Raw genomic sequence first — 26,598 nt, forward strand, 5'->3', positions numbered from 1 at the left:
ATTGACATAATAATTAAAAGATTAATGTGTTTGAATTAACAAATGAACAATGAGTCTTGACCTAGAATTTTGTTTGGCAGGCAGAGTTATTTCCCTTTGTGTGACTTCTCAAAAGTGTCTGCATTTTGGAAGAAAAAGGGTGGTTTTGTATAGCCCAATGAAGTTTGTGGAACGCATGCCAGGGCAAAAGGTTGTGATGCACGTGCTACAACAGGGTCCTGGCTATTAACATCGCTCACCACCTTGTGTTTAAAGGTTGACACGCTGACACAATTATGCACAGTAGCAACATGCCCCCACGAAGAAAACTGAGCGATTTGGATAGAGGAAGAGCAATAGGATGGCTACAAGACGGTGTTGCTGCCAGGCAAGTGGCCCAGAGGCTTGCAGTGGCTCCCTCTGTCATCATTAGACTAAAACAGAGATTCCACGCAGCTGGAAGAGTGCAGGAGCGACAACGTTCTCGTCGGCCCAGAGTCACCACACAAAGAGAGGATCGCTTCATTCAGAGGCAGGCCATGCAACAAAGAATGGCTACGGCAAACAACATTAGGCAACGCCTACAAGCTACCACCAACACTGTTGTTAGTGGTCAGACGATCCGAAACCGCTTACACAACTTTGGCTTGCGTGCAAGGCGTCCAGTCTGAGGAACAACCCTGACTGCTAATCACCGAGCAGCTCGCCGAGCCTGGTGCACTCAACATGTGAGGTGGCAACGTCAGCAGTGGGCTCAGGTGTTGTTTACAGATGAGTCCCGCTTTTGCTTGGAACCTGCTGATGGTCGCATCCGAGTGTGGAGGCGTCGCGGAGAGCGCGTCGCAGAAGGCGCTGTTCTGGAACGACAGCGTTTTGGCGGAGGCTCTGTGATGGTCCGGGGAGGGATCAGCACATGTCAAAAGACACCTCTGTACCATGTAGTGGGCAACTTGACCGGTGTCCGCTACCAGAATGAGATCCTGCAACCCCTGGTCATTCCAGCCCTCCAAGCGATCGTCCCTCGTGCGATTCTTCAGGATGACAACGCACCTCCCCATCGCTCTGCAGCTGTAAACAGCTTCATCCAGCAGGCCAGGGTCAACAGGATGCTGTGGCCAGCCAACAGCCCGGACCTGAACCCCATAGAGCACATGTGGGACGAGCTTTGTTGTCGGGTACAGCAACATCACCCTCTTCCTGCCAATCTGGGTCAACTGCTGCAATGGCTCCAGCAGGAGTGAAATGGAGTTCCCAGAGCATTCATATGCAACCTGATCCACTCCATGCGCCAACGATGTGTTGAATGTCTGGCACACAACGGAGGGCACACGCGTTATTGACACTGATTCACATTGTTGTGAATTCCATTTTCGAGGGTTGTCACGTTTGACACACTCTAGCTAAATTGTCGCTGCCGCGTTCGATCTTTGCTTTGTTTGGTTTACTCCTTGGTTGTTCAATTATATAATTTTTAACAAAAGAAAGAATTCGGTCTTGTCTGTTATGTGTGGCGTGCTTGTAAAAAAGTTATCCTTAACTTTTTTTGAAGAGTGTAGAAGGAATTCGACCGGAAGATTATCTTGGGCGTTGGGTGTTTGTCGCTTACAACAAGATGGCATATCCCGGTCTAGTGGTAGAGGTTGACAATGGAGAATACCTGGTGGACTGCTTGCACCAACTTGGAAAGGACAATTGTTTCTTTTCACCAAGAATGAAGGACACACTATGGTACCCCCATGAAGATATTCTGGCTGTCATCTCTGAGCCAGTTCAAAAAGATGGCTTCTCTGATCATTACACTGTAGATCTATTTGTATGGAATCATGTGCAAGAGAAGCTTTTCCGGAGACACACCCCGTTGCAGTCTGATGTGTTCACTCAACCTAGAGCTCGCTATCATAACAGACATTAAGTTCAAAGACGGTTACCCCTTTACACTTTTTCAGTCGTTCCTCTTGACTCGTTCAGTTTTATAAAAATGCCAAGTGGAAATGCATTCCAATTCTACTTTTTGTTTGCTTAGTTTAATACCCAATTTTTAAAAAATGTAATTTTCAAACTTGCTTCCTTTTATATGTGCAAATGTCTATCGTGTCACGAGCGTGTCCATTGTGTCACGAGCGTGTCCATCGTGTCACACTGCACACTAATGCTTAATTTGCAAACCAAAGATGTTGTTTCATAATCAAGGATTTTGTGTGCTTGTTGCCATCGTTTAGAGTTACTGGTAAAAAAAAGTTTCACATAAATGTGTGCATTTGTTTCAGTTTTATGTGTGTTGATGTGTGCTGTGATTTATTACTTTTTTTTCTACTCTATTATTTTCTGTAATCAATGCATTTTCTTTTAAAAAAAAACCCACATATTTTGATTTATTCCATTGAAGGCTGATCTGTGTGTTGTGTAACTGAAAAGAAATGGACTGAGTGATTAAATTTATTATAAAAAAATTAAAAAACTTGTCCGTGACACGACGGACATTTTCACATGTGTACATTTTTTTCACATTTTTATATTTCTTCACATAGTTTTGTAAAAGTGGCAAGAAGCGACCTATGGAATACGCAATGTGTATAGTTCAACATAAAATTATTGCTGATTCCTTTGGTGAAGATTATTCCCCCCCGATTTTTTTTTTCCTTTTTGCCCCCAAATTGAAAACCTCTCATAGTGTATTGTGATGCCGTGTATTGTGATACATGTACAGTGTATTGTGATACAGTGTATTGTGATACAGTGTTGTGGGATACAATGTTATTGTGTAGTGTGATACAGTGTATTGAGATACAGTGTATTGTGATACAGTGTATTGTGATACAGTGTAGTGGGATACAGTGTAGTGTGATACAGTGTAGTGGGATACAATGTAGTGTGATACAGTGTAGTGTGATACAGTGTATTGTGATACAGTGTAGTGTGATACAGTGTATTGAGATACAGTGTAGTGTGATACAGTGTATTGAGATACAGTGTATTGTGATACAGTGTATTGTGATACAGTGTATTGTGATACAGTGTGTTGTGATACAGTGTGTTGTGATACAATTTATTGTGATACAGTGTATTGTGATGCCATGTATTGTGATGCCGTGTAGTGTGATTTGTGATGCCATGTATTGTGATGCCGTGTAGTGTGATACATGTACAGTGTATTGAGATACAGTGTATTGTGATACAGTGTATTGTGATACAGTGTATTGTGATACAGTGTAGTGTGATACAGTGTATTGTGATACAGTGCATTGTGATACAGTGTATTGAGATACAGTGTATTGAGATGTCGTGTATTGTGATACAGTGTAGTGTGATACATGTACAGTGTATTGAGATACAGTGTATTGAGATACAGTGTAGTGTGATACATGTACAGTGTATTGAGATACAGTGTAGTGTGATACAGTGTAGTGTGATACAGTGTAGTGTGATACAGTGTATTGTCATACAGTGTATTGTCATACAGTGTAGTGTGATACAGTGTATTGTGATACAGTGTATTGTGATACAGTGTATTTCAAACTGCTTTCTGTGCAAACTGTCTCAGTGGTGAAAGGGGCACACCAGTGTAGAAGAACCTAACTTTGCAGAAGTTTGGGGTAAAAGTTTGGCTGAACATTTATCCTGTAGCTATGAAAAGATGGGTCCCTTATGTCTTGGGAAATAGCAGAGAGGAGGAAGACCCTGATTTACTCAGCAAATCCAGATTGTTTGTCAGTTCTTATTGTCTGTAAAGAAATGCAGAGCTGCCAACTGCTACACTTTCAGAGTAGCATGCTACGTTTTAAGAGCAACTGCTACACTTTCAGAGTAGCATGCTACGTTTTAAGAGCAACTGCTACACTTTCAGAGTAGCATGCTACGTTTTAAGAGCAACTGCTACACTTTCAGAGTAGCATGCTACGTTTTAAGAGCAACTGCTACACTTTCAGAGTAGCATGCTACGTTTTAAGAGCAACTGCTACACTTTCAGAGTAGCATGCTACGTTTTAAGAGCAACTGCTACACTTTCAGAGTAGCATGCTACGTTTTAAGAGCAACTGCTACACTTTCAGAGTAGCATGCTACGTTTTGAGAGCAATTGCTACGCTGATAAGCCAAGCTAAAGCTTGCAACGCTAAAACAAATAATCACAAGCATGGAAAAGTTCCCTCTGTTGTGTGAGTCCTGGTACTCATTTATTTATTTATTTTTAAAAAAAAAAATTTTTTATTGTCTTTTAGCTTACAACCTTTTCGACAAGAAAAAAAAAATAAAGAAAAAAAATAAAGAAAATGAATAAGAACGAAACGCGACAGGACAACGATAACATGTGTATCGTTAGTCGTATAGCATGGTATGCCATGTTATTGTTGATTGTTCGATTGTTTGTCAACAGAGTTTTTTCTCGATATATTTCACGAAGGCACAGTTGGGGAAAGTTCAACAAAGCGAATAGTGTAGATCTGGGTTCAACGAAGAAGAGTGTTCCTGGTGGAACTCATTTCTGCTTCCCACTCCGTGTAGCAGTCACTAATTAGGTGATATAACATTTTCTACACTGAAAAGTGGCACTGCAGATACTCTCTCATGGCCATTTTATGTTCCTGCATTCTAATGAAACTCTATTAACAATGTTTATTCTTGTGTAAGATGGCATAGATGCGGATGTGGGAATACATTTCAGGGGTCGACACTAACTTATTTGGCCTGGGGCCACACTGGCCCCAGAGATGGAAATTGCTGGGGCGGAAAACAAAAATCTGGGGCCCACTCTTATTCATGCTAAGTATATATAGGCCAACAACAAAAAATAGTCTGTAACATAGGCCCAAAAAATAGGGTCGGTAGGTCGGGATTTTTTTGCAAATGCAAAAAAAAAGTCTATGGTCGCGCGAAAAAAATGGGGTCGGTCGGGATACCGTTAACAGACTTTTTTGTTGTTGCCATATATATATTGAAATTACGACAGCGCTTCGTGCTTTTGGCTGCATCGGTCTCCTTTTTTCGTTTCTCTCCACCCTGTTCTTCATCTTCATTTCCATGTCTTTTTACACCAGGGATGTGTCGCCACATTTTGCGTTTGGCATTTGAAGGCAATACTTATCTCTCACGCTAAAGAGCGCAATCTGGGAGTTATTTTTCTTGCGGCATTGTCCTTCGACGATTTCAATGTTTTTTTTTCTTGACTGCGGCATTGATCGTAACGCATATTTCAGTGACGACTTTGACTGGCGATTTTTAGTGATTGGCTCTGGCATTCGAATTTTCGGTTTGTCATTGTTGGAATTTATCCTGGGGCGGAGTGGGCCCCAAGCTTCGGCAATGTTTGGGGCGGAGCACAAAACTCTGGGGCGTTCCGCCCCCCGTCCCCGCTAGTGTTGAACCCCGCATTTTAGGAAATGCTACACTTAAACACCATTTGCTACACTGAAAATTCCGTAAATTCTGAATTGCTACACTTGAGGCTTCACGCGGGTCTGAGAATAGCACTGATCTCCCTTTGTTCATTGCAGTGTAAATGTCAGCCCCAGGAAGAAAGTGAAGAAGGAAGACGGTGTGAAGGATGAAAACAAGGCTCCTCCTGCTGGTCTGACCGCTGACAAGATCAACAAGAAAAACCATAAAGGTACGACCAGTGTTGTTGCCAGGCCTCGGTCTTCAGTCTCTGACGCATTCCTTTCTGATTTGACGCATTGGACCTAGCCTTGTCCGGTCGATGGACCGATAGTTTTTACGTTTTGGTGGTCAACTGACCGATACATATTCGTACAAGGCGGACAAGGTCTGCAATGAATGGAATGGGAGTTGCAAAGTCGGAAAACAAACCCCGATCGAAATGCTCATGTTTGCTACGAGTGAAATGTACTCGGTGCCGAGTCCGTGTTTGTCGTCATTGACACTCGAGGCTGCGTTTACAGAAATACCCGATCCAGCCGGTGTACCTATTTACCGAAAATGGCGCAAACAGCGGAAAGTTCATCAATATAATACTACGGCATGGTAATGCGAAGATCAGGCAGGATCCCTACATTTGTACACCGGGCACTGTATTGGAAAGGGTAGGCCAGGAATGTCAGGCTCTTTCTCCTCGCAAAGTGTACTACCAAAAATCAGCAAATGAGCGCCATATATTCATTTCTGTGAGAATCAGATAATAAAGTGTTATCATTGTTCAATGGCTTTATTGTCATTTCTGTGAGAATCAGATAATAAAGTGTTATCATTGTTCAATGGCTTTATTGTCATTTCTGTGAGAATCAGATAATAAAGTGTTATCATTGTCCAATGGCTTTATTGTCATTTCTGTGAGAATCAGATAATAAAGTGTTATCATTGTTCAATGGCTTTATTGTCATTTCTGTGAGAATCAGATGATAAAGTGTTATCATTGTTAAATGGCTTTATTGTCATTTCTGTGAGAATCAGATAATAAAGTGTTATCATTGTTCAATGGCTTTATTGTCATTTCTGTGAGAATCAGATAATAAAGTGTTATCATTGTTCAATGGCTTTATTGTCATTTTTGCGTAAAAAGATAGATTTAACTCCGGACTGTATTGCATGTATGAAAGGTATGGCCTATTGTTTTTTTAAAGCCAGGACATTTGGACCTATTGTTTTTTTTTAGGGAGGTCCAAATGACCTATTGTCTTCTTAGGCTGGCAACAACACTGTACGAATTTTTACGACTCAGGACTATTTGTTCTGGTCTACTTGTTCTGATCTGTGGCTTGAAGCAAAACAATGTTGACTGAAGGATTGGACCCTGGTGCAGGATTATATTAATAACGTAACACTACAGTTTGTGTATGTGTGTGTGTGTGAGTGTGTTTGTGTGTGTGGGGTGTGTGCATGCGTGTTATGTGTGTGGGTGGAAGAGTTTTAGACATTAAACAAAGAAAGACAAGGTTTAAGGGTCAAATAGCGTTTGCAAACATGTCTCCTGTTGCCTTACTGAGGAAGAATATGTGTTGAGTCACTTGTGTTTGTCTTGCAGGAGAGACCATGCTGCACAGGGCGGCCATCAAGAACAACATCTCTCTTCTGAAGCAGTTGCTGAGTGTGCCAGGTAATGACACAATGGCTATTGCTATTTTACTTGTCAAGTCTAATCTAAACAGCATGGACTCTTGAATCTTTGCATATTTTTACTTATGATTTTTAGCATATCCATCTGCATACTTGCTTACAGACTGACTTAAAGTTCACTTGCATATAACAGCAGAAACTTGAAACACTTGCCCAGAGCTCTTTGGGGGAGGGTTGTTGTGAAATGGGAATGGGGGAGAGGTTATGTTACTACTTTAGATGCTGTGTTTTTATCGTCTGTTGGGAATTTTGGGCGCAGTATTTGTAAGACTACTATAGCAGCTTTCCCTCTGTTTTGACATTGAGATTGACATAAAATGAAGTTTGTACAAATGATGCAGAGAAGGTCTGAGAAGGTACAGGCATGTAAGGGACGGGGTCTTAACGTACAGGTCTTATTTGCTGTTTGTGACAGGTGTTGATGTCAACGCTCAGGACTACGCTGGATGGACGCCCTTGCACGAAGCTTGTAACCACGGCAACACAGAGTGCGCCAGGGCGTTGCTCAAGTTCGTGCCTTGTGCCACCCTGCACAGCTTCGTCCAGTCAGGTGTGTTTCTCTCCACGCCACATTCGTCACGCGCTTAAGAAAAATACCCTACTCAGCGTTAGGCATTTTTGCAGTGACACTACAGGGGAAACTACTGGAAGGGTACAAACTCAGACCATCGGAAACTATTGCCACGGTTATATAAGCAAAACTGCCATTCTCGTTTCTGAGTTAGGCACTTTTCCGTTTTAATACATTAAGCAGACCTGGGAACCCATACGATTTCGCCGTATTTTGTACGCATGATTGTCAAGAATACGCTCAGTACGCTCAGTGGGAAAAAAATACGACGAGAAAAATTCCTAGACTACCGTTTTCTTCACAAGCCCACCCTGAAGCTGATCCAGTATTTTGGCACATGATTACGTCACAATATTAGCCGCTGTCAAAAAAAATATAATCGGATCGTGTCAATCAATCAAAACAACCAGGCAAACGAAAGTACGGCCGGTATTTGGCGAAATCGGCTCTGAGAAAAAACAAGTGAAACAAAGAAGAAAAGTTAAAAAGTTTGAAGAAAAATATCACACACACACACACACACACACACACACACAATTTCTAACCAACACACACACATGTAGTCCCGCCCGGAATAAGCTTTTTTGGGATGATTTACGACTGTTGCGCACATTTCGAGCAGACGAAAACATAACATGGCGGCTCTCGCTCCTCCAACTATCGCGAGACACAAAAAAACGAAATCTCGCGCGCGCGAGATCCTGATACATCCGGTGTTTCTCTGTACGCTTGTCACGACGACTTGTTGACAAACGAAGATTCGCGAATGAAAGAGAAAAGCGCCGAGTCTTGAGTAGAGAGCTAATAAAGTACCGGTAATCGCTAATCGAGCGAAATGAAAATCCGTGGCGACTTGGTAACGTTTTAGCCGCATCTTTTTATAAGCCGCAATGCGATTTTTTTTTTAATGTCGCGGCTTGTAGTCCGTCAAATACGGTACAGTTTTTGTCAGTAAAAATTGAAAAAAGCGAATGTTTTAAATGTATAGGTAAACTTAATTAACGGTGTGACGGACGCGCATGAGGCATGTTTTAATCATGGATGTGCAAACGCTGTGTGGAGTACGCTCATTTTTTTGAAAATACACCAAGTTTGTTTGAGAATACTCAAAGTGCAAAACAGGGGTTCCCAGGTCTGATTAAGACTTGTTTGGAGAATGTGAAGGTATGCGAAAGCTTCTCGGGGTTTTGTGCAGTTGTGCTGAATGAAAAGGTTTCTGTCAGCTCTTTATCTCGCGCGTAAACCGCTGTCAGCTGCTCGAGATAGGCAGTTTGCAATTTATAACTAAAATGAGATAGGCAGATTGTTCAGAAACCAAAGAAGTATTGAGCGCTGTCACGATCTGGTGACATAGACCAAGAAAGTGTCACTCGGTGGGGTGCCTTCTCTTGGTCAATTGCGACAGAAAGCGCCTGTGCGTGAGTCGGGGCTATACGGCAGAGTTTTGCTGACAGCGCAGAGCACGGATGTTTTGTGCCGCACGGATTTTTCGGGGGTGATTCTGCTGGCGAGGCAGAATTGTGGATAGCTGAACTTGATATGTGACAAGGTTAGTCACGTGTTATTGTCAAGGTTGTCTGTCTGAGACACGATAACTGGACACTTGACAATCAGCGGCAAGAGGAGAAGGATCGGTGTTTTTTCGTCCATAGAGTTTGATGGTTTTCATCACGTCTAGATATTTTCTTCTATCTACGTGCCGTTTCTGCTAGCACAGATAGGGCTCTATTGGAACTTCAACGAGATACCACCTGCTCACAGTTACATGTTTGCTGAGGACGAGTCGTCAATTTCTCTTCGCCGTGTGGGGAACACTCTGTTTCACCGCATAAAGTAGTCGGCAAGAGGTTGGATGTTGTGTCACTGTTGACGAACAGAGGCCATTCCAGGGAGGAAGCGGGTTTTGCTTCCATGAGAGTGCTACATTCATAGGCTGTTTGAGGTAATAAATCATTATTTAACGCTGTTGACGAGTCTGTGTTTGTGGAATGAAATACTCTCTGTTGTTCTTTCCAGGTTAGCGCATAATTTGCTCTCTGTGACGCTAAAATACTAATCTGTATATGGTTTTTGCAGATAGGGAGAGAAGGACGGAAAACGGCTGTTTTGTTGTTGTGAAAAGTCCATTTGTGCAGGCCCACGTGCTCGATGAGATATGTAAAGATGACATGTTTAAAGGTGGAGGGTGAGGGGTAGCTGACATGTTTAGTGCACCGATGCTTTCTGTTTGCAGCCTTGCCATCTTCTGTTGGCTGCCTTTTGCGGGACACTGCTAGCTGCAGACGTGGTAACCGGGACCGGACCTAACCAGCGAACCGGCTAACCAGCTAACCAGCTAACCAGCGACTGGGTGCGGCGCCTGATGCCTCCACAGTTCCCTGCTTCGTCACCACGCTAACCAGCACTTCATTCAACGGAGCAGTTGTGGAGGCTAAAAAGACTAATTACAGGCCGTCCACCCAGTGGCCAAAGAAAGCTAAGTGCACCATGTCTTATGCACCCCGTTGACCACCGTTGTCATTTTTTGCTGTCTGTGATTATATTCGAGTAGTGACGACGTGGGGTGTGTGACACCTGCATGAACTAGCACTTTTGGAGCAGAACAGTCGTATTTTCGTATCTTTACACGGGATCAGCGTGTTACTATAATTTTCTATATTCTAACTGGCATTTTGTCAGTGCCCATTGGTTTTTACGTTTTGTGAACGTAAAAGAACATATTTTGAGTGAAGTCTCGAGGGAGGTGGCGAGTTTTTACATAAACAGGCGTCTGAAACTTATACTTTTGTTGTCTCTATTTAATTGTATGACTGCGAGAGTGGGTCGTGGTGTGGTTAGTTAGTTAGTAGTAACTAACCGTTTCATAATCACCTTAAGTGATATAGTGAAACGTGACAAGCGCAATAATGGAACATTGCATGTGGTGGATCTCAAGCATTCATAAACACCTGAATTATTTTTCTTGCGTTTGAAAAAAAAGGGACAACTTGTTTGGCAACCGTTTTGTCCTCATGGCAAACTACAATGACTATATCAAGCATGAGCACCACTACGAGTTGGAAGAAATACATGTAATTGTGTTGATGATAAATGGAAGAAATACATGTAATTGTGTTGATGATAAATGGAAGAAATACATGTAATTGTGTTGATGATAAATGGAAGAAATACATGTAATTGTGTTGATGATAAATGGAAGAAATACATGTAATTGTGTTGATGATAAATGGAAGAAATACATGTAATTGTGTTGATGATAAATGGTTTTCAACGCCCTCACGGATGTTCCCAGATTTAAAAAAATAAAAAATAAATATAAAAATAATTGTGCGTGTTACACTGTGCAGGTAAGCGTGGCAAGCTGCGTAAAGTGGATCTGACGTTGGCCAATGAGGAGGGAATCACAGCATTGCACGATGCCGTAATGTCCAATCAGATCGCTGTCGTCAAGCTCCTGCTCAAATACAGGGGTAAGTCAAAACTTCTTCACCAGCTTAAAGGTTGGGGATTTGAGAAATGCGTGAGATGGAGATTGAGTGAGAGAGAGTGTGTGTGTGGTTGGTTGGTTGGTTATTTTTTATCGTCTCTTAGTGCGTGCGCGTGTGTGTGCATGTGTGTGTAAGTGAACATTCTTTTGTCTGTACACATGTTTGGTTATTTCTGTGTCAATTGCTTCTTGTCTATTTTATGCAAACACATGTCCGAGTAGGGTGTGGGTATATAAATCCTCCCAAGGTAAAAATAGTATTTGGTTGTAATTTTGCCAAGCCATCAGATGAAAGTGTGGTTGTGATTTTGCAGGTTCAAGCCTGCTGAATACCATATGTGGTTGTGATTTTGCAGGTTCAAGCCTGCTGACAGCCAAGCCATCAGATGAATATTTGGTTATCATTTTGCAGGTTCGAGCCTGCTGACAGCCAAGCCATCAGATGAATATTTGGTTATCATTTTGCAGGTTCGAGCCTGTTGACAGCCAAGCCATCAGATGAATATGTGGTTATCATTTTGCAGGTTCGAGCCTGCTGACAGCCAAGACATCAGATGAATATTTGGTTATCATTTTGCAGGTTCGAGCCTGCTGACAGCCAAGCCATCAGATGAATATTTGGTTATCATTTTGCAGGTTCGAGCCTGCTGACAGCCAAGCCATCAGATGAATATGTGGTTATCATTTTGCAGGTTCGAGCCTGCTGACAGCCAAGACATCAGATGAATATTTGGTTATCATTTTGCAGGTTCGAGCCTGCTGACAGCCAAGACAACGCTGGGCTGCACTCCCCTTGAAGTGGCCACCACGGAAGAGATGCGCCAAGTTCTCAACAGAGATAGTCTGGATGCTAGCCTGTCCCTGGATTTCAGTCTTTCTCAAGGTAAATTGATGTCTCTTTTCATTCTCACAATTTTGAAACTCTTGACATGCTTTCAAATTGAAGACAGAATCATCAGCGTACGTTTTATTTAAAGACTTTTCCTGTTGTTGGTTTTCAGTTTCTATTTGATCTTGTGTCACATTTCTGTGGTAGTAGGTTGTTTTGGGGGTGTTTTTCCCCCTGATTTCGTTTTTTTATGAAACTACTTTTTAACAATCAAAAACAAGTTGCTTTTACTCTTTAAAGCATGTATCTTGAAAGGGAGAGGGGAGGGGGTGGAGAAACAGAGAGATGCTAAAGCCAAGGATGGACAGAAACAAGATCACAACAGAAGCAGTGCTTAACGGTCTGATGCTGCAGCTTATGCTGATAGAGAGGTGTGTGTGTGTGTGTGGGGGGGGGGGGGGATGCTAGAAACAGATGCTAAAGCCAAGGATGGACAGAGACAATTGTCAAAACTTTGTGTGTGACATCAAAAGGCACATACAACAAAGACGCCTTTTGAGTTCCTTACATGTTGCCTTCGTAAAATTCATCCTCTCCATTTCTTTCCTTCCAGAGTCTTTTACTCAGGACATGGACAGCCAGGAGAGAGAGTCTGTCCCTTCGTCCTTCATGTACAGAGAAGTCCTGGACAGTTCTGCAATTCCGGACAACAACAGCGGTCCCGGCAGCAGTACCAGCAGCGGCACTCAGCTGTCTGCTTTGCTGGAGGAATCTCGCAGATTTCTCACCCTCCTCACCTTCCTCCTAACATCTCACATCCAAGTTCAGAAACAGGAGCGACGGTTGCAGCAGAAACGACAGCAGCAACAGGAAGAGAAGCAGCAGCAAGGGCAGAAACAAGCGGAAGACTTCGAAGAGAGGGAGTTGAAATTTCACGCTCAGAGCTTGCGAAGGCACATGAAGAAGATCACGACGGAAGAAGTGTTTAACGGTCTGACGCTGCAGCTTACGCTGATAGAGACTTTGTTGGTCAATTGTGGTGCTCACTGATAACGTGAAGAGGATCACGACGGAAGAAGTGTTTAACGGTCTGACGCTGCAGCTTATGCTGATAGAGACTTTATTGGTCAGTTGTGGTGCTCACTGATAACGTGAAGAGGATCACGACGGAAGAAGCGTTTAACGGTCTGAATCTGCAGCTTATCCTGATAGAGACTTTGTTGGTCAATTGTGGTGCTCACTGATAACGTGAAGAGGATCACGACGGAAGAAGTGTTTAACGGTCTGACTCTGCAGCTTATGCTGATACTAGTGATAGAGACTTTGTTGGTCAGTTGTGGTGCTCACTGATAACGTGAAGAGGATCACGACGGAAGAAGTGTTTAACGGTATGACTCTGCAGCTTACGCTGATAGACTTTGTAGGTCAATTGTGGTTCTCACTGATAACATGAAGGAAAGAGTGTGTGTGTCGGAGCATATCTGTGAATACCTATGAGAAAAAGACCTTTGGCTGATTGTGTGCATCGCTGTATGCATGTGTGTGTGTGTGTGTATGTATTTGTCTCAGTAGCTATGAGAAAGAGACCATGCGTTCAAGTGTGCTGGTTTGGTCGTGTGTGCATGTACAATCATCCGTCGCTTGTTTTGTCAACATTTGCTGGGTTAAAAGAAAATTAAATTACATATTCTTACTCCGAATCACATATAGCATTTGACACAGTCTGAGATGCTAGGTACTAAAAACGCTTACCCGTCTTACATTTTTAAAGGGAAGCAACCCCATCACCAAAAAAGGCTAAAAATAGCCCTGGTAATGAGCCGGTACCCCGAGAGTTACCTCCCATACGTCACTTCCTCTATCACCACGTGGCAATAATCATACGACTTTTCAGCATCCTAGAGAGAGGGTGTCTGAATTTTGCGCTCCCGTGGCTGTCTGCTGTGAATCTTTCACCTGCCGGCCACGTTTTACCTGTCTTTCTCCCGTGCGGGCTCCTGATTGGTGAGCTTGTTCTTGTTTTGTTTTTTGTTTACGAACTTTTTCGCCGTTGTAGTTACTGATATTTTGTCCGTTGGACTTGTATTTTCAGTAGCTGTGTTTGCGTTGTCGCCATTTTTGTTGCTAGTTAGCTTGGCTGACTTTGATAAGATTGGTCTTTAACTGGTGCTTGCCGACTTCTTTGGTTGGCAAGCTTGGTTAGTTGTTGTTCTTCTAGAACTGTTTTTAGTTACTGAATGTTCTGTCTGTTTGGACACCCCCCGCGGGTTAGGGGGAGTCCCATATTGGTTGGGACGAGAAAGAATTTACCCGATGCTCCCCAGCATGTCGTAAGAGGCGACTAACGGTTCTGTTTCTCCTTTTACCCTTGTTAAGTGTTTCTTGTATAGAATATAGTCAATGTTTGTAAAGATTTTAGTCAAGCAGTATGTAAGAAATGTTAAGTCCTTTGTACTGGAAACTTGCATTCTCCCAGTAAGGTCATATATTGTACTACGTTGCAAGCCCCTGGAGCAATTTTTTGATTAGTGCTTTTGTGAACAAGAAACACTTAACAAGTGGCTCTATCCCATCTCCCCCCTTTCCCCTATCCCATCTCCCCCCTTTCCCTCGTCGCGATATAACCTTCGTGGTTGAAAACGACGTTAAACACCAAATAAAGAAAGAAAGTTTTCCTACTTCCGGTTCGAAGATTCCTCTTCTGTGGCATACCACCTTTAGCGGGTTTTGGGCGATTTCATCCCATGCCTGAAGTGGTATACCTTCTGTTCCTGTTCTTTTTACATTTAGTCAAGTTTTGACTACGGTAAATGTTTTAACGTAGAGGGGGAAATCGAGACGAGGGTCATGGTGTATGTGTGTGTGTGTCTGTGTGTGTGTGTGTATAGAGCGATTCAGACTAAACTACTTGACCGATCTTTATGAAATTTGACATGAGAGTTCCTGGGTATGATATCCTCACACGTTTTTTTCATTTTTTTGATAAATGTCTTTGATGACGTCATATCCGGCTTTTCGTGAAAGTTGAGGCGGCACTGTCACGCCCTCATTTTTCAACCAAATTGGTTGAAATTTTGGTCAAGTAATGTTCGACGAAGCCTGGACTTCGGTATTGTATTTCAGCTTGGTGGCTTAAAAATTAATTAATGACTTTGGTCATTAAAAATCTGAAAATTGTAAAAAAAATATTTTTTTATAAAACGATCCAAATTGACGTTCATCTTATTCTTCATCATTTTCTGATTCCAAAAACATATAAATATGTTATATTTGGATTAACAACAAGCTCTGAAAATTAAATATATAAAAATTATTATCAATTTTTCTTTTTGGAAATCAATTTAAAAACACTTTCATCGTATTCCTTGTCGGTTCCTGATATGTTTGGATTAAAAACACGCTCAGAAAGTTAAAACGAAGAGAGGTACAGAAAAGCGTGCTGTCCTTCTCAGCGCAACGAATACCCCGCTCTTCTTGTCAATTTCACTGGCATTGCCTTTGCCACGGGCGGTGGAGTGACGATGCTACGAGTATACGGTCTTGTTGCGTTGCGTTCCGTTTCATTCTGTGAGTTTGACTAAATGTTGTATTTTCGCCTTAAGCGACTTGTTTCTTGTTCCTCAAGGCAAGTTACGGAGCAGTCTCAGCCTTAGCTAAGTTTTGGCTACACAGGCTTCTTCTGGCTTTCGTCCTTTGCTTCCCCGGGGTCGCCTTTACTAGTGACCCGGAAATCGCTTCCTCTGCTGGTAATTCAGTTTACAAGAGACTCGGTTGTGTCTGTATCAGGACGCATCCTTGTCTCTTCGGAGGAGATAGGACGTCAGTGTTTAGATCTTGCATCGTTAGGAGACTTTCATCAGTAATTTTTCGGTCTATGACCGATTAGCTTGATCTGTTCACACTCAGTGAAGATCAAGATGATGATGTCGTCTTCATTCTTTGTTCAGCCTTGCCAAGGGCGAAGGAAGATCGGATGCTATTATCCTCCCTTCACCTTGCTCACGCGGTTTGGTGTCGGAGGGATTTGGTCTCGCTCTATTATTGCGTTTCACACAGCGAGTTAGGTCCACCAGCTCGAGCACCCGCTGAGGTCTCTTCTGGTTGGTTCCAGGGCTGGTCTTCGGGTATTCTGGCATCTGGTCAATCAGTGTAACAGTCTTTTCAGCCACAGTCTGCTGTTTCTGTCGCACTTCCGGCTAGCCGGAGAGGTTGTTCTCTTACTGACGTCATGGTTACGTCAGGGTTTTTAGGAACAACGACTGACTTATGCTGCCCTTCTTTGTCTTTCGCTGAGTCTGACTTTGTCTTTCTCTAGCGATCAGACTTGTTCTGATGTTTCGTCCAAACTTAAGGTACGCTTGAGTTGGCCTCGGAGGTGACATACAGATTTTCTGAGGGGGCATTGTTTTCGGCAATGTCAGTTTGAGGGATCATCCTTTGTGGCTGACCATCTCTCTCAGTTTTTGGTTAGTCCTCTCCTTGTGGCAGAGGGCTAGCTAATGTTCCGTTGTCTTTGCTGTGGGCTTTTAGCCCAGCATCTGTTTTGGGCAGCCGAAACTTTTGTTTCGTTCCTTTACCTGCGTACAGTGGGTAATTTGGAACAATGGCTGTTTTATGGGCGTCTCGGCTCTCAGCCTTAGTCTGTGCTTTTGTCTTCAGCGTTTAGCTGTGTGACTAGGGCTTTTCTTGTTCCTGTGACTGCGGAGTTTAATCTTTCTTCACCCTCATTCTGAGCATGAGGTGAGTCAGAACGACTTCTGTTAGGTCGGGTTTCCTTTTACGGTCACCCTTCTACCACAGGCAATGATGACTAAGGTGTTTGCCCGTTGTTCTCTGTGTCTGGCCTTCAGTCTCTCAGAGACGGACAGACATTTTCTGGTTTTTCGTCCAAATTCAGGATACTCTTGATTTGGCCACGAAGGTATCTTCCAGGTTTTTCCTGAGAACTCTTTGTCTCGGGAATCTTTTTGACTGGTTGGTTTCACGGTTTTTCGTGTATGCTTACTAGTCTTGTTTTCAGTCTTGGGTTCTTGATTCTCTTTCAATTACCTACAAGCAGACTGAATTGCGTACTCTATGGTTCTTGGAACTTTAGGAACGCTTATGCTCTTTTTGAGTTTTTATCATCGAGTTGGACTCTGGTACTTCGTACTCAGGTGTCTCTCTCTTTCTTTTGCGTGGAGTTTGGTCGCTCTTCTCTTGAGCTGTCCTCTTCTCACAGGTCTTGTCGGGTTTTGGCATTTCCTTACAAGAGAAAAGGGTGGGGGGGGGGGGGCAGATTGTCTTTTCCCTCTACTTTGCTCGGGTTCATGTAATCCAGGGCTCGGGTCTCTCCCTGTGCCGTTTTTCTCTTTTCGTCCGTGGGATTGGAGGAAGGTCTGGGCACAGCTTACTGGCTCTCTGAAGTTTTCTTTGGCAAGTTTTGACTTAGAGACTCCTCCGCTGTCAATCAGGACGTTTCTCCGGTCCCTTCCTGACTTGTTGGCAGCGGGCCAGTTCCTGGCAAGGGGTTAGAGTGAGTTAGATTTTTTCTTTCCACCAGGCCCTTCATGACATGGTGGCAGGGGGCCACTTCCTGGCAAGGTTTTTAGAGTGAGTTAGATTTTTCTTTCCCACCGCCTTGTTGATGATATCTGCTATATGTGATTCGGAGCATAAATATGTAATTTAATGGAACATTTTAAGAGTAAATTTTCATTTGATTAATATACTTAAACGAATCACATAGTGGATGCCCTCCCACCTGCCCCGTGTATGGTTTTTTAGTTTCTTTAAAGCCGTATGATTATTGCCACGTGGTGATAGAGGAAGTGACGTATGGGAGGTAACTCTCGGGGTACCGGCTCATTACCAGGGCTGCCCCTGGAGCAATTTGTTGATTAGTGCTTTTGTGAACAAGAAACAATTAACAAGTGGCTCTATCCCATCTCCCCCCTTTCCCCTATCCCTTCTCCCCCCTTTCCCCGTCGCGATATAACCTTGAATGGTTGAAAACGAAGTTAAACACCAAATAAAGACAAAAAAATTACCAGGGCTATTTTTAGCCTTTTTGACTCACATGCGAAGCAAAAGTGAGTCTATGTACTCACCCGAGTCGTCCGTCCGCCCGTCCGGAAAACTTTAACGTTGGATATTTCTTGGACACTATTCAGTCTATCAGTACCAAATTTGGCAAGATGGTGTATGATGACAAGGCCCCAAAAAACATACATAGCATCTTGACCTTGCTTCAAGGTCAAGGTCGCAGGGGCCATAAATGTTGTCTAAAAAACAGCTATTTTTCACATTTTTCCCATTTTCTCTGAAGTTTTTGAGATTGAATACCTCACCTATATATGATATATAGGGCAAAGTAAGCCCCATCTTTTGATATCAGTTTGGTTTACCTTGCTTCAAGGTCAAGGTCACAGGAGCTCTTCAAAGTTGGATTGTATACATATTTTGAAGTGACCTTGACCCTGAACTATGGAAGATAACTGTTTCAAACTTAAACATTATGTGGGGCACATGTTATGCTTTCATCATGAGACACATTTGGTCACATATGATCAAGGTCAAGGTCACTTTGACCCTTATGAAATGTGACCAAAATAAGGTAGTGAACCACTAAAAGTGACCATATCTCATGGTAGAAAGAGCCAATAAGCACCATTGTACTTCCTATATCTTGAATTAACAGCTTTGTGTTGCATGACCTTGGATGACCTTGACCTTGATGTATTTTGGTAGGAAAAATGTGTAAAGCAGTTCTTAGTGTATGATGTCATTGCTATGTAAAGGTCAAGGTCAAGCATGTGAGTCGTATGGGCTTTGCCCTTCTTGTTTGGTGGTGGGGTTGCTTCCCTTTAAAAATGTTAGACGGGTAAGCGTTTTCAGTACCTAGCATCTCAGACTGTGTCAAATGCTATATGTGATTCGAGTAAGTATATTAATCAAATGAAAATTTACTCTTAAAATTTTCCATTTACAGTCGTGTTCAGTTCATGGAGCTCAAAATAGAACTTAGGCATTATTTACATGTGTTTTTATACATGTGCATTTTCTTGTACAGTGATGAACACTTTTAGTCACTTGAGCATCTTCGCATTTTGTGACAAGCGTTTAAAAGGGTTCAAGTCTTCCTTTCAGCTACATATACTTCATGAAATGTCTAGTGTGACTTTGAATGCATATGTAAATGAATGCTGATTTTGCAGCTCATTATTTTAACATCACGTTTTGTTTATACAGTACCTGTAAGCCTTTTGGACAAAACACGCATTTCTCTGTAGCTCTTTTAGTGTAGTCAGTTACACACTAGGTAATCTTAGTTGAATAGTTTGTTGTTGTTTTTTGCACTCTGGCAGCTGTTTTGATCAAAACCAGATTATTTTTCTTCCGGCTTTTGTTCGGTGTCATCCAAGTCTGCCGCATTGGGACAAGGCAGACTGGGTTGTGGCAGACTGAGACAAGGCAGACTGGGTTGTGGCAGACTGAGACAAGGCAGACTGAGACAAGGCAGACTGGGTTGTGGCAGACTGAGACAAGGCAGACTGGGTTGTGGCAGACTGAGACAAGGCAGACTTGGTTGTGGCAGACTGAGACAAGGCAGACTGGGTTGTGGCGGACTGAGACAAGGCAGACTTGGTTGTGGCGGACTGAGACAAGGCAGACTGGGTTGTGGCGGACTGAGACAAGGCAGACTGGGTTGTGGCGGACTGAGACAAGGCAGACTGGGTTGTGGCGGACTGAGACAAGGCAGACTGGGTTGTGGCGGACTGAGACAAGGCAGACTGGGTTGTGGCGGACTGAGACAAGGCAGACTGGGTTGTGGCGGACTGAGACAAGGCAGACTTGGTTGTGGCGGACTGAGACAAGGCAGACTGGGTTGTGGCGGACTGAGACAAGGCAGACTGGGTTGTGGCGGACTGAGACAAGGCAGACTGGGTTGTGGCAGACTGAGACAAGGCAGACTGGGTTGTGGCAGACTGAGACAAGGCAGACTGGGTTGTGGCAGACTGAGACAAGGCAGACTGGGTTGTGGCGGACTGAGACAAGGCAGACTGGGTTGCGGCGGACTGAGACAAGGCAGACTGGGTTGTGGCAGACTGAGACATGGCAGACTGGGTTGTGGCAGACTGAGACAAGGCAGACTGGGTTGTGGCAGACTGAGACAAGGCAGACTGGGTTGTGGCAGACTGAGACAAGGCAGACTGGGTTGCGGCAGACTGAGACAAGGCAGACTTGGTTGTGGCAGACTGAGACAAGGCAGACTGGGTTGTGGCAGACTGAGACAAGGCAGACTGGGTTGCGGCAGACTGGGATGTAACCCTTTGTTGTTCTAGCATGAAGTTTATTGGTACTGTGGTACCTGTGATAAGAAACACCCCCTGAAGACTGGCCAAATTGTTCCTACATGGTAGGCATCTGCTAGTGACAGGTACCTTTGTCATGATAAGCGATGAGGGGACCACAGGCAGTGTCCTCTCGTCCGAGTCATCTGCTATTGCATGTATCACTGTATTGATCGTATACAGTGCATGTATCACTGTTCCGTGGCGATATAACCTTCGTGGTTGAAAACGACGTCAAACACCAAATAAAGAAAGAATGTATCACTGTATTGATCGTATACAGTGAATGTATCACTGTATTGACAGTATTCAGTGTTGTTTCCAGGTGTTCAGTCTGCAGGCATGGACGCATACTTTTTTCATCTGAGGCATTGGTCTGATCCCTGGCCGGTCCACTGTCAGATAGTTTTGACCTGGACATTTGGACATATATTTTAAATCCAGGTCCAACTGACCTTTTGTCCACACATTGTGTACAACATTGTTTTGCATTTAAGCAGTTTTGATAATGGCCTGTAAGTTCTTGATTCACATGATGATTTCAGAAAGGTGTTTTTTTTCCCAGTGTTTGAATTCAAGTTTGATGACAACTGAAATTAAATATCAGCCAAATGTTAAGTCCTTTGTACTGGAAACTTGCATTCTCCCAGTAAGGTCATATATTGTACTACGTTGCAAGCCCCTGGAGCAATTTTTTGATTAGTGCTTTTGTGAACAAGAAACAATTAACAAGTGGCTCTATCCCATCTCCCCCCTTTCCCCTATCCCATCTCCCCCCTTTCCCCGTCGCGATATAACCTTGAATGGTTGAAAACGACGTTAAACACCAAATAAAGAAAATAAAGAAAGAAAGAAAAGAAAGAAATATCAGCCTTTTGAATTTATGAAATCTGGTCACTTTTGGGAAAACATGTCAATGGAATACAAGGTTAGTCTTTTATTCTAATTTTTTTCAGTGTACCCCATTGGTAATGAAACTTGCTGAAAGAAGAAGATAAAAAAAAGAAAAGAAAAGAAGATTGAGCCAGAATAGGAATGCATGTGGAGGAGGACTTGTTTGTTGATGAGTTTGGATTGTGATTTGATTGTGGAACTGCCTGGTAATTTGTCAACCTTGTTCACTTTGTGTGTGTGTGTGTGTTTGTTTTGTGTGCGTGCGTGTGTGTGTGTAATACAGCATACATGCATAAGTTGAAATAATAAACAGTTGCAAGATGCTTGTGAAATGTTCACTCCGTGGTGTAATGCTTCATTCAGAATAAGACCCGAAAGAATGCTAGTGTGTAACCCTTCTTTTTGTCACTTTTACGACTATCCAACCAGTTCTGTTATCAGTCTCATGCACGGTCCACAGTATTAGAATGCACATGAAACGTGCGCTCCTAAATACAAGCACCGGTCAATCTGTTGTGACAGAAAGTTCTATTTGTAACCAATATTGTATAGACTGGAGGGCTGAGGTGCAGGAAGCAAAAGTGGGTGCCAACAAACTGGGTGAGAGCCAGCCATGATGTCTGATTGGTTAAAATCACAAGAAATCTCAATTTCAACCAATCAACCAGCTGGCTGGCTCCCAACTAGATGGGTGGCACCCACTTTCGCTTTGTGCAGCTCAGCCCAGATGAATCTGTGACACTGAACTGGCTTCCACCTGCCAGAATGTTAAGAGCTTTAACTATGTTCAGAGGACTTGCTGACCAATGGAAAGATGAAACAAGTCGCGTAAGGCGAAAATACAATATTTAGTCAAGTAGCTGTCGAACTCACAGAATGAAACTGAACGCAATGCCATTTTTCAGCAAGACCGTATACTCGTAGCATCGTCAGTCCACCGCTCATGGCAAAGGCAGTGAAATTGACAAGAAGAGCGGGGTAGTAGTTGCGCTAAGAAGGATAGCACGCTTTTCTGTACCTCTGTTTGTTTTAACTTTCTGAGCGTGTTTTTAATCCAAACATATCATATCTATATGTTTTTGGAATCAGGAACCGACAAGGAATAAGATGAAAGTGTTTTTAAATTGATTTGGACAATTTAATTTTGATAATTTTTATATATTTAATTTTCAGAGCTTGTTTTTAATCCAAATATAACATATTTATATGTTTTTGGAATCAGCAAATGATGGAGAATAAGATAAACGTAAATTTGGATCGTTTTATAAATTTTTATTTTTTTTTACAATTTTCCGATTTTTAATGACCAAAGTCATTAATTAATTTTTAAGCCACCAAGCTGAAATGCAATACCGAAGTCCGGGCTTCGTCGAAGATTACTTGACCAAAATTTCAACCAATTTGGTTGAAAAATGAGGGCGTGACAGTGCCGCCTCAACTTTCACGAAAAGCCGGATATGACGTCATCAAAGACGAGGGCCCCAAAGGGGGGGTATCATCACGATCACGGGAAGGGAAATTTTAGCTTTCACGATCACAGTTACCTTGATTTTTGTTTTCACGATCACGAACACCAGTGGCAAATCACGGTCACGGTAAAAGTTGCAGGTACAGAAAGCACGTGTCAAAGCAAACACAACCACACAGTAATTCGCTCCTCTGGATCTATTGTTTATTCAACACAGTGACAACTGTTGCACTTTTTTATTATTTTTTTTAATTCTCTTTCATACACACATAGAAATACATATCGATTCATGATTTGTAATCAGTAACAAGAATGTTGTTTTCATTGTTTTTTCTCTCGCTCTTTCTCATACAAACACTCACAGGAATATACACTCCAGGGGCGGAGCATCGTCGCGATATAACCTTCGTGGTTGAAAACGACGTTAAACACCAAATAAAGAAAGAAAGGGGAGCAGTTAAGCCAGAGGGGGTGGGGGGGGGTTACAACCTGGGGTCCAGGGGTAGACCCCTTGTGGGGGACATGGGCCCCGTTGGGGGGTCTGGGGGGCTTAGCCCCCCAGAAGCTGAAGAGTTTTAGCTCTTTTATGAACAATTTATGGCTTATCCTTGATTTTAAACATGATCAACTGGTGTCAGCAGCCACTCATTATTTCTTTTAAAGTTAGTGTTTATTTATTTTTCTTTTTTTGACAGCCGGGGGGGGGGGGGGGGGGGGGTTTCGGAACCCCTGTAACCTCCCCCCCCTAATCCGCCCCTGCACTCATACACATTCAACTCCCACACCCTCACTCACACACATGAATATATACTTGCACAATTTCACATTTCCAGAGCTAAATCTTTTAAACCCATTTTCTCAAAAACTGTGTGTATTGGGTGGATTGAAATTAAAGTACATGTATGTGTGATGGTAGAGTCTATAATAACAAAATCCCCAACGAACATGACTTTGATCGACTTTGACATGAGGATCAAGTGACCGAAACTGGCACGTCTCCCCGCCATAGTTCCTGAATTTAACCCATTGTTGATAAGTTTACAGGCGATAAAATAAATCCAAGCTTAATGCAAAGAATTAAGCGACAATTAGAATCTATGCCAAGCGTGTCCACGTTGCTGGGATGAAAAACACATTTCTAGTTTCGGTTTTGGCTACACGCAGACTCGATCAGATCTCGAGCCAGTCGAGGTCACACTGAGCGAGTGACAGCCGGACGTGGCAATGTCGAAAATGTCAATGATCTCAATCAAACTCAAAGATCTTGAACAAATTTCAAGATCTTTGCCTACATTCAGAACAGTCATAGAGCAACATAGACAGGGCCGGACTAGGGGGGGGGGGTACAGGGGTTGCGCAACCCCCCTCCCCCCTGGCTTAAGCATGTACCTCCCAAACGCTTTTTTTTGTGGGGGAGGAAGGGGGGGGGTTGCATCTGGATCATCATGAAATCCGAGGAGAAATCGCACCTCTCACCCCCTTTCGAAAGACATTTTTCTTCAACGATTTTTGTGATGAAAAGTATGAGTCCTTACAATCTCAATTCTTCTTCATTGCCTATACAGCTTAAGAATAAGAATAAGATTAAGAATACTTTATTATCTCATAGAGAAATTGCTGTCGAATTTACCTTTTTCGTTCAAGGAGAGGCTTCCTTTCCCTCCAGAAACATCAAAAACCGTTCAGCTTTAAGGGGGCAACCCCACCAAGGGGCTTTGCCCCCTGGACTCGCATCTGTAACCCCTCCCCCTAGTACTTACCTAGTCCGGACCTGATAGATCAACATACCTTGACATTTCGTCTTCGGAAAGACGGACCCGTAGCCTGACCTTTCCACCAAGGAAGGCATTCTCGCCGCCTGCTTTGGTCTGGCTTGAATCCACAAAATATAACAGAAGTTCGATGACAGTACCGCTGCACGCCATTTTTGATCTTCGAATTCTAATTTTACTGAATGCACTCAAAACTTTAGCACGAAGCCCTTCCATTGGATGAAGTTTGGCAGACTTTTTTTAATTCGTCTTCTGATTCGATCTCTTTTTTGTGTGATTGGTTCTCTTACAGGGAAGCAATCGCTGTCAAAATCATATTTCTGAATGTGTTGTTGCTTCCCTTCAATCGGGATTGGCTCCTTGACGAATAGAGGATCATTGAGTGATAGAGCTGTGAAAAATGTACGTTGAAAATAAAATGCTTTGCAATAATGCCCATCACGATCACGAAAACAAATGACGATCACGATCACGAGACTTGATTTTTTGGTCATCACGGATCACGAGCAAAGTCCCATCACGATCACAGAAATGGAAATTTTGGCAATCACGGTCACAGAAAGGTCAAAAAACGCCAATCACGATCACGATTTTAAACCCTTTGGGGCCCTCAAAGACATTTATCAAAAAAATGAAAAAAACGTTCGGGGATTTCATACCCAGGAACTCTCATGTCAAATTTCATAAAGATCGGTCCAGTAGTTTAGTCTGAATCGCTCTACACACACACACACAGACACACACACGCACATACACGTACACGACCCTCGTTTCGATTCCCCCTCGATGTTAAAATATTTAGTCAAAACTTGACTAAATATAACAAAAAGAGCTTCAGTGACTGGAATCATGAGCAAGTGAACCAGAGTGCTAATGGCAAGATCTTAACAACAAAGGGAAGTAAGCAATTTAATGATAGACAAATTACCAGAGAGTTACACGGAACCAGTCTCCTGGCTCCTGAGAGTAGCATTGAAATGAAGAGACGAGGATGAAAGTCGTTCATTGCAATGCTTGTTATTCTCTCAGACGAAGGAGAGACTGGCTCAGCGTAACTCTTACCGTTGTTGTCAATATCTATAGCGCTTACTTCCCCTTTCAATGTTCTTGGTTAGAAAGGTATGTTTAGAAGATGGTGAAATGAAGGCCCTAACACCCGAGGTATGAGATAAACCAAAAGGAGCATTCTTTGTGACACAGTCTTGTGAATAATAGACTGCCTGTATTGAAGTCGCAGAATGACCAATCTTTGTACAAATGAAATGGAAGAACAAACAACAATGCACACGCACCTGTACAAATCTGAATATCATAAATGCATGTACAAACAAATGACCAGTTCCACTTCGCTGTCTATATAATTACACCAAATCAAACGACGCTTCTCACAGACAGTTTGGTTTGTTTGTTTGCTGGTTTGTTGGTTTGTTGGTTTGTTTGCTTAATGCCCAGCCGACCACGAAGGGCCATATCAGGGCGGTGCTGCTTTGACATTTAACGTGCGCCACACACAAGACAGAAGTCGCAGCACAGGCTTCATGTCTCACCCAGTCACATTATTCTGACACCGGACCAACCAGTCCTAGCACTGACCCCATAATGCCAGTCGCCAGGCGGAGCAGCCACTAGATTGCCAATTTTAAAGTCTTAGGTATGACCCGGCCGGGGCCGTTCGAACCCACGACCTCCCGATCACGGGGCGGACGCCTTACCACTAGGCCAACCGTGCCGGTTCACGGACAGTTAATCACACACAATAAAGCAAAGAAATAAAGAGCATCACAGAAACAAAGACAGAAAGAAAACCGCTCTCTCTAATGCTACTTTATATGACTCTGAAAGAGAGAGCATTTCAACCAAATTAGACACATCCTAGTTCAAAAGTTCAGACTTTGAGTAATTAGTAGTTCAGCCATCATGCATAATAAACCAGTTTAAAGACACTAATGTACAGTATGCTAAAATATATTGGTACAGTACAAACTAAAGGAAGGGTAATGCCTGATGCCTCAAATTGGATGTCACAAGCAGTAACAATTTCTCTGGATTGGGGTAAATTGGGGGAATCTCTTGCACTGGAATCTTACACTAAATGTGCGGAAGCAATTTTCAGTAAGGGACACACACACATGCACGCACTCATGTATCACACACACACACACACACACACACATGCACGCATGCATGCACACAAAACTGG

At 43.0% G+C, this 26,598-nt stretch overlaps 2 protein-coding genes across 3 annotated transcripts in view; one reads left to right on the plus strand and one right to left on the minus strand.

Annotated features, from left to right (window-relative positions):
* The window catches only part of LOC138967485 (uncharacterized), a 47,142-nt gene extending 31,996 nt beyond the window's left edge, over window positions 1–15,146 (plus strand). Inside the window, exons 8-13 of one of the 2 annotated variants that reach the window (XM_070340042.1) lie at window positions 5,469–5,581; window positions 6,953–7,024; window positions 7,460–7,594; window positions 10,963–11,085; window positions 11,851–11,985; window positions 12,545–15,146. In XM_070340042.1, the coding sequence (XP_070196143.1) occupies window positions 5,469–5,581; window positions 6,953–7,024; window positions 7,460–7,594; window positions 10,963–11,085; window positions 11,851–11,985; window positions 12,545–12,981 (1,015 nt within the window). In that variant the 3' untranslated portion in view covers window positions 12,982–15,146. Of the gene's footprint in view, window positions 1–5,468; window positions 5,582–6,952; window positions 7,025–7,459; window positions 7,595–9,848; window positions 10,705–10,962; window positions 11,086–11,850; window positions 11,986–12,544 lie in introns of those variants that run through there. The other variant, XM_070340043.1, reaches the window with a different exon arrangement.
* A 4,179-nt stretch (window positions 15,147–19,325) lies between these two features.
* LOC138967818 (uncharacterized) lies at window positions 19,326–20,258 on the minus strand. The gene has a single exon (XM_070340476.1). It carries the CDS (start codon window positions 20,256–20,258, stop codon window positions 19,326–19,328), a length of 933 nt encoding a protein of 310 aa, XP_070196577.1.
* Between the last annotated feature and the right edge of the window lie 6,340 nt (window positions 20,259–26,598).

The sequence above is a fragment of the Littorina saxatilis genome, linkage group LG5 (genome assembly GCF_037325665.1).
Source record: "Littorina saxatilis isolate snail1 linkage group LG5, US_GU_Lsax_2.0, whole genome shotgun sequence".
In the NCBI taxonomy this organism is placed as follows: domain Eukaryota; kingdom Metazoa; phylum Mollusca; class Gastropoda; order Littorinimorpha; family Littorinidae; genus Littorina; species Littorina saxatilis.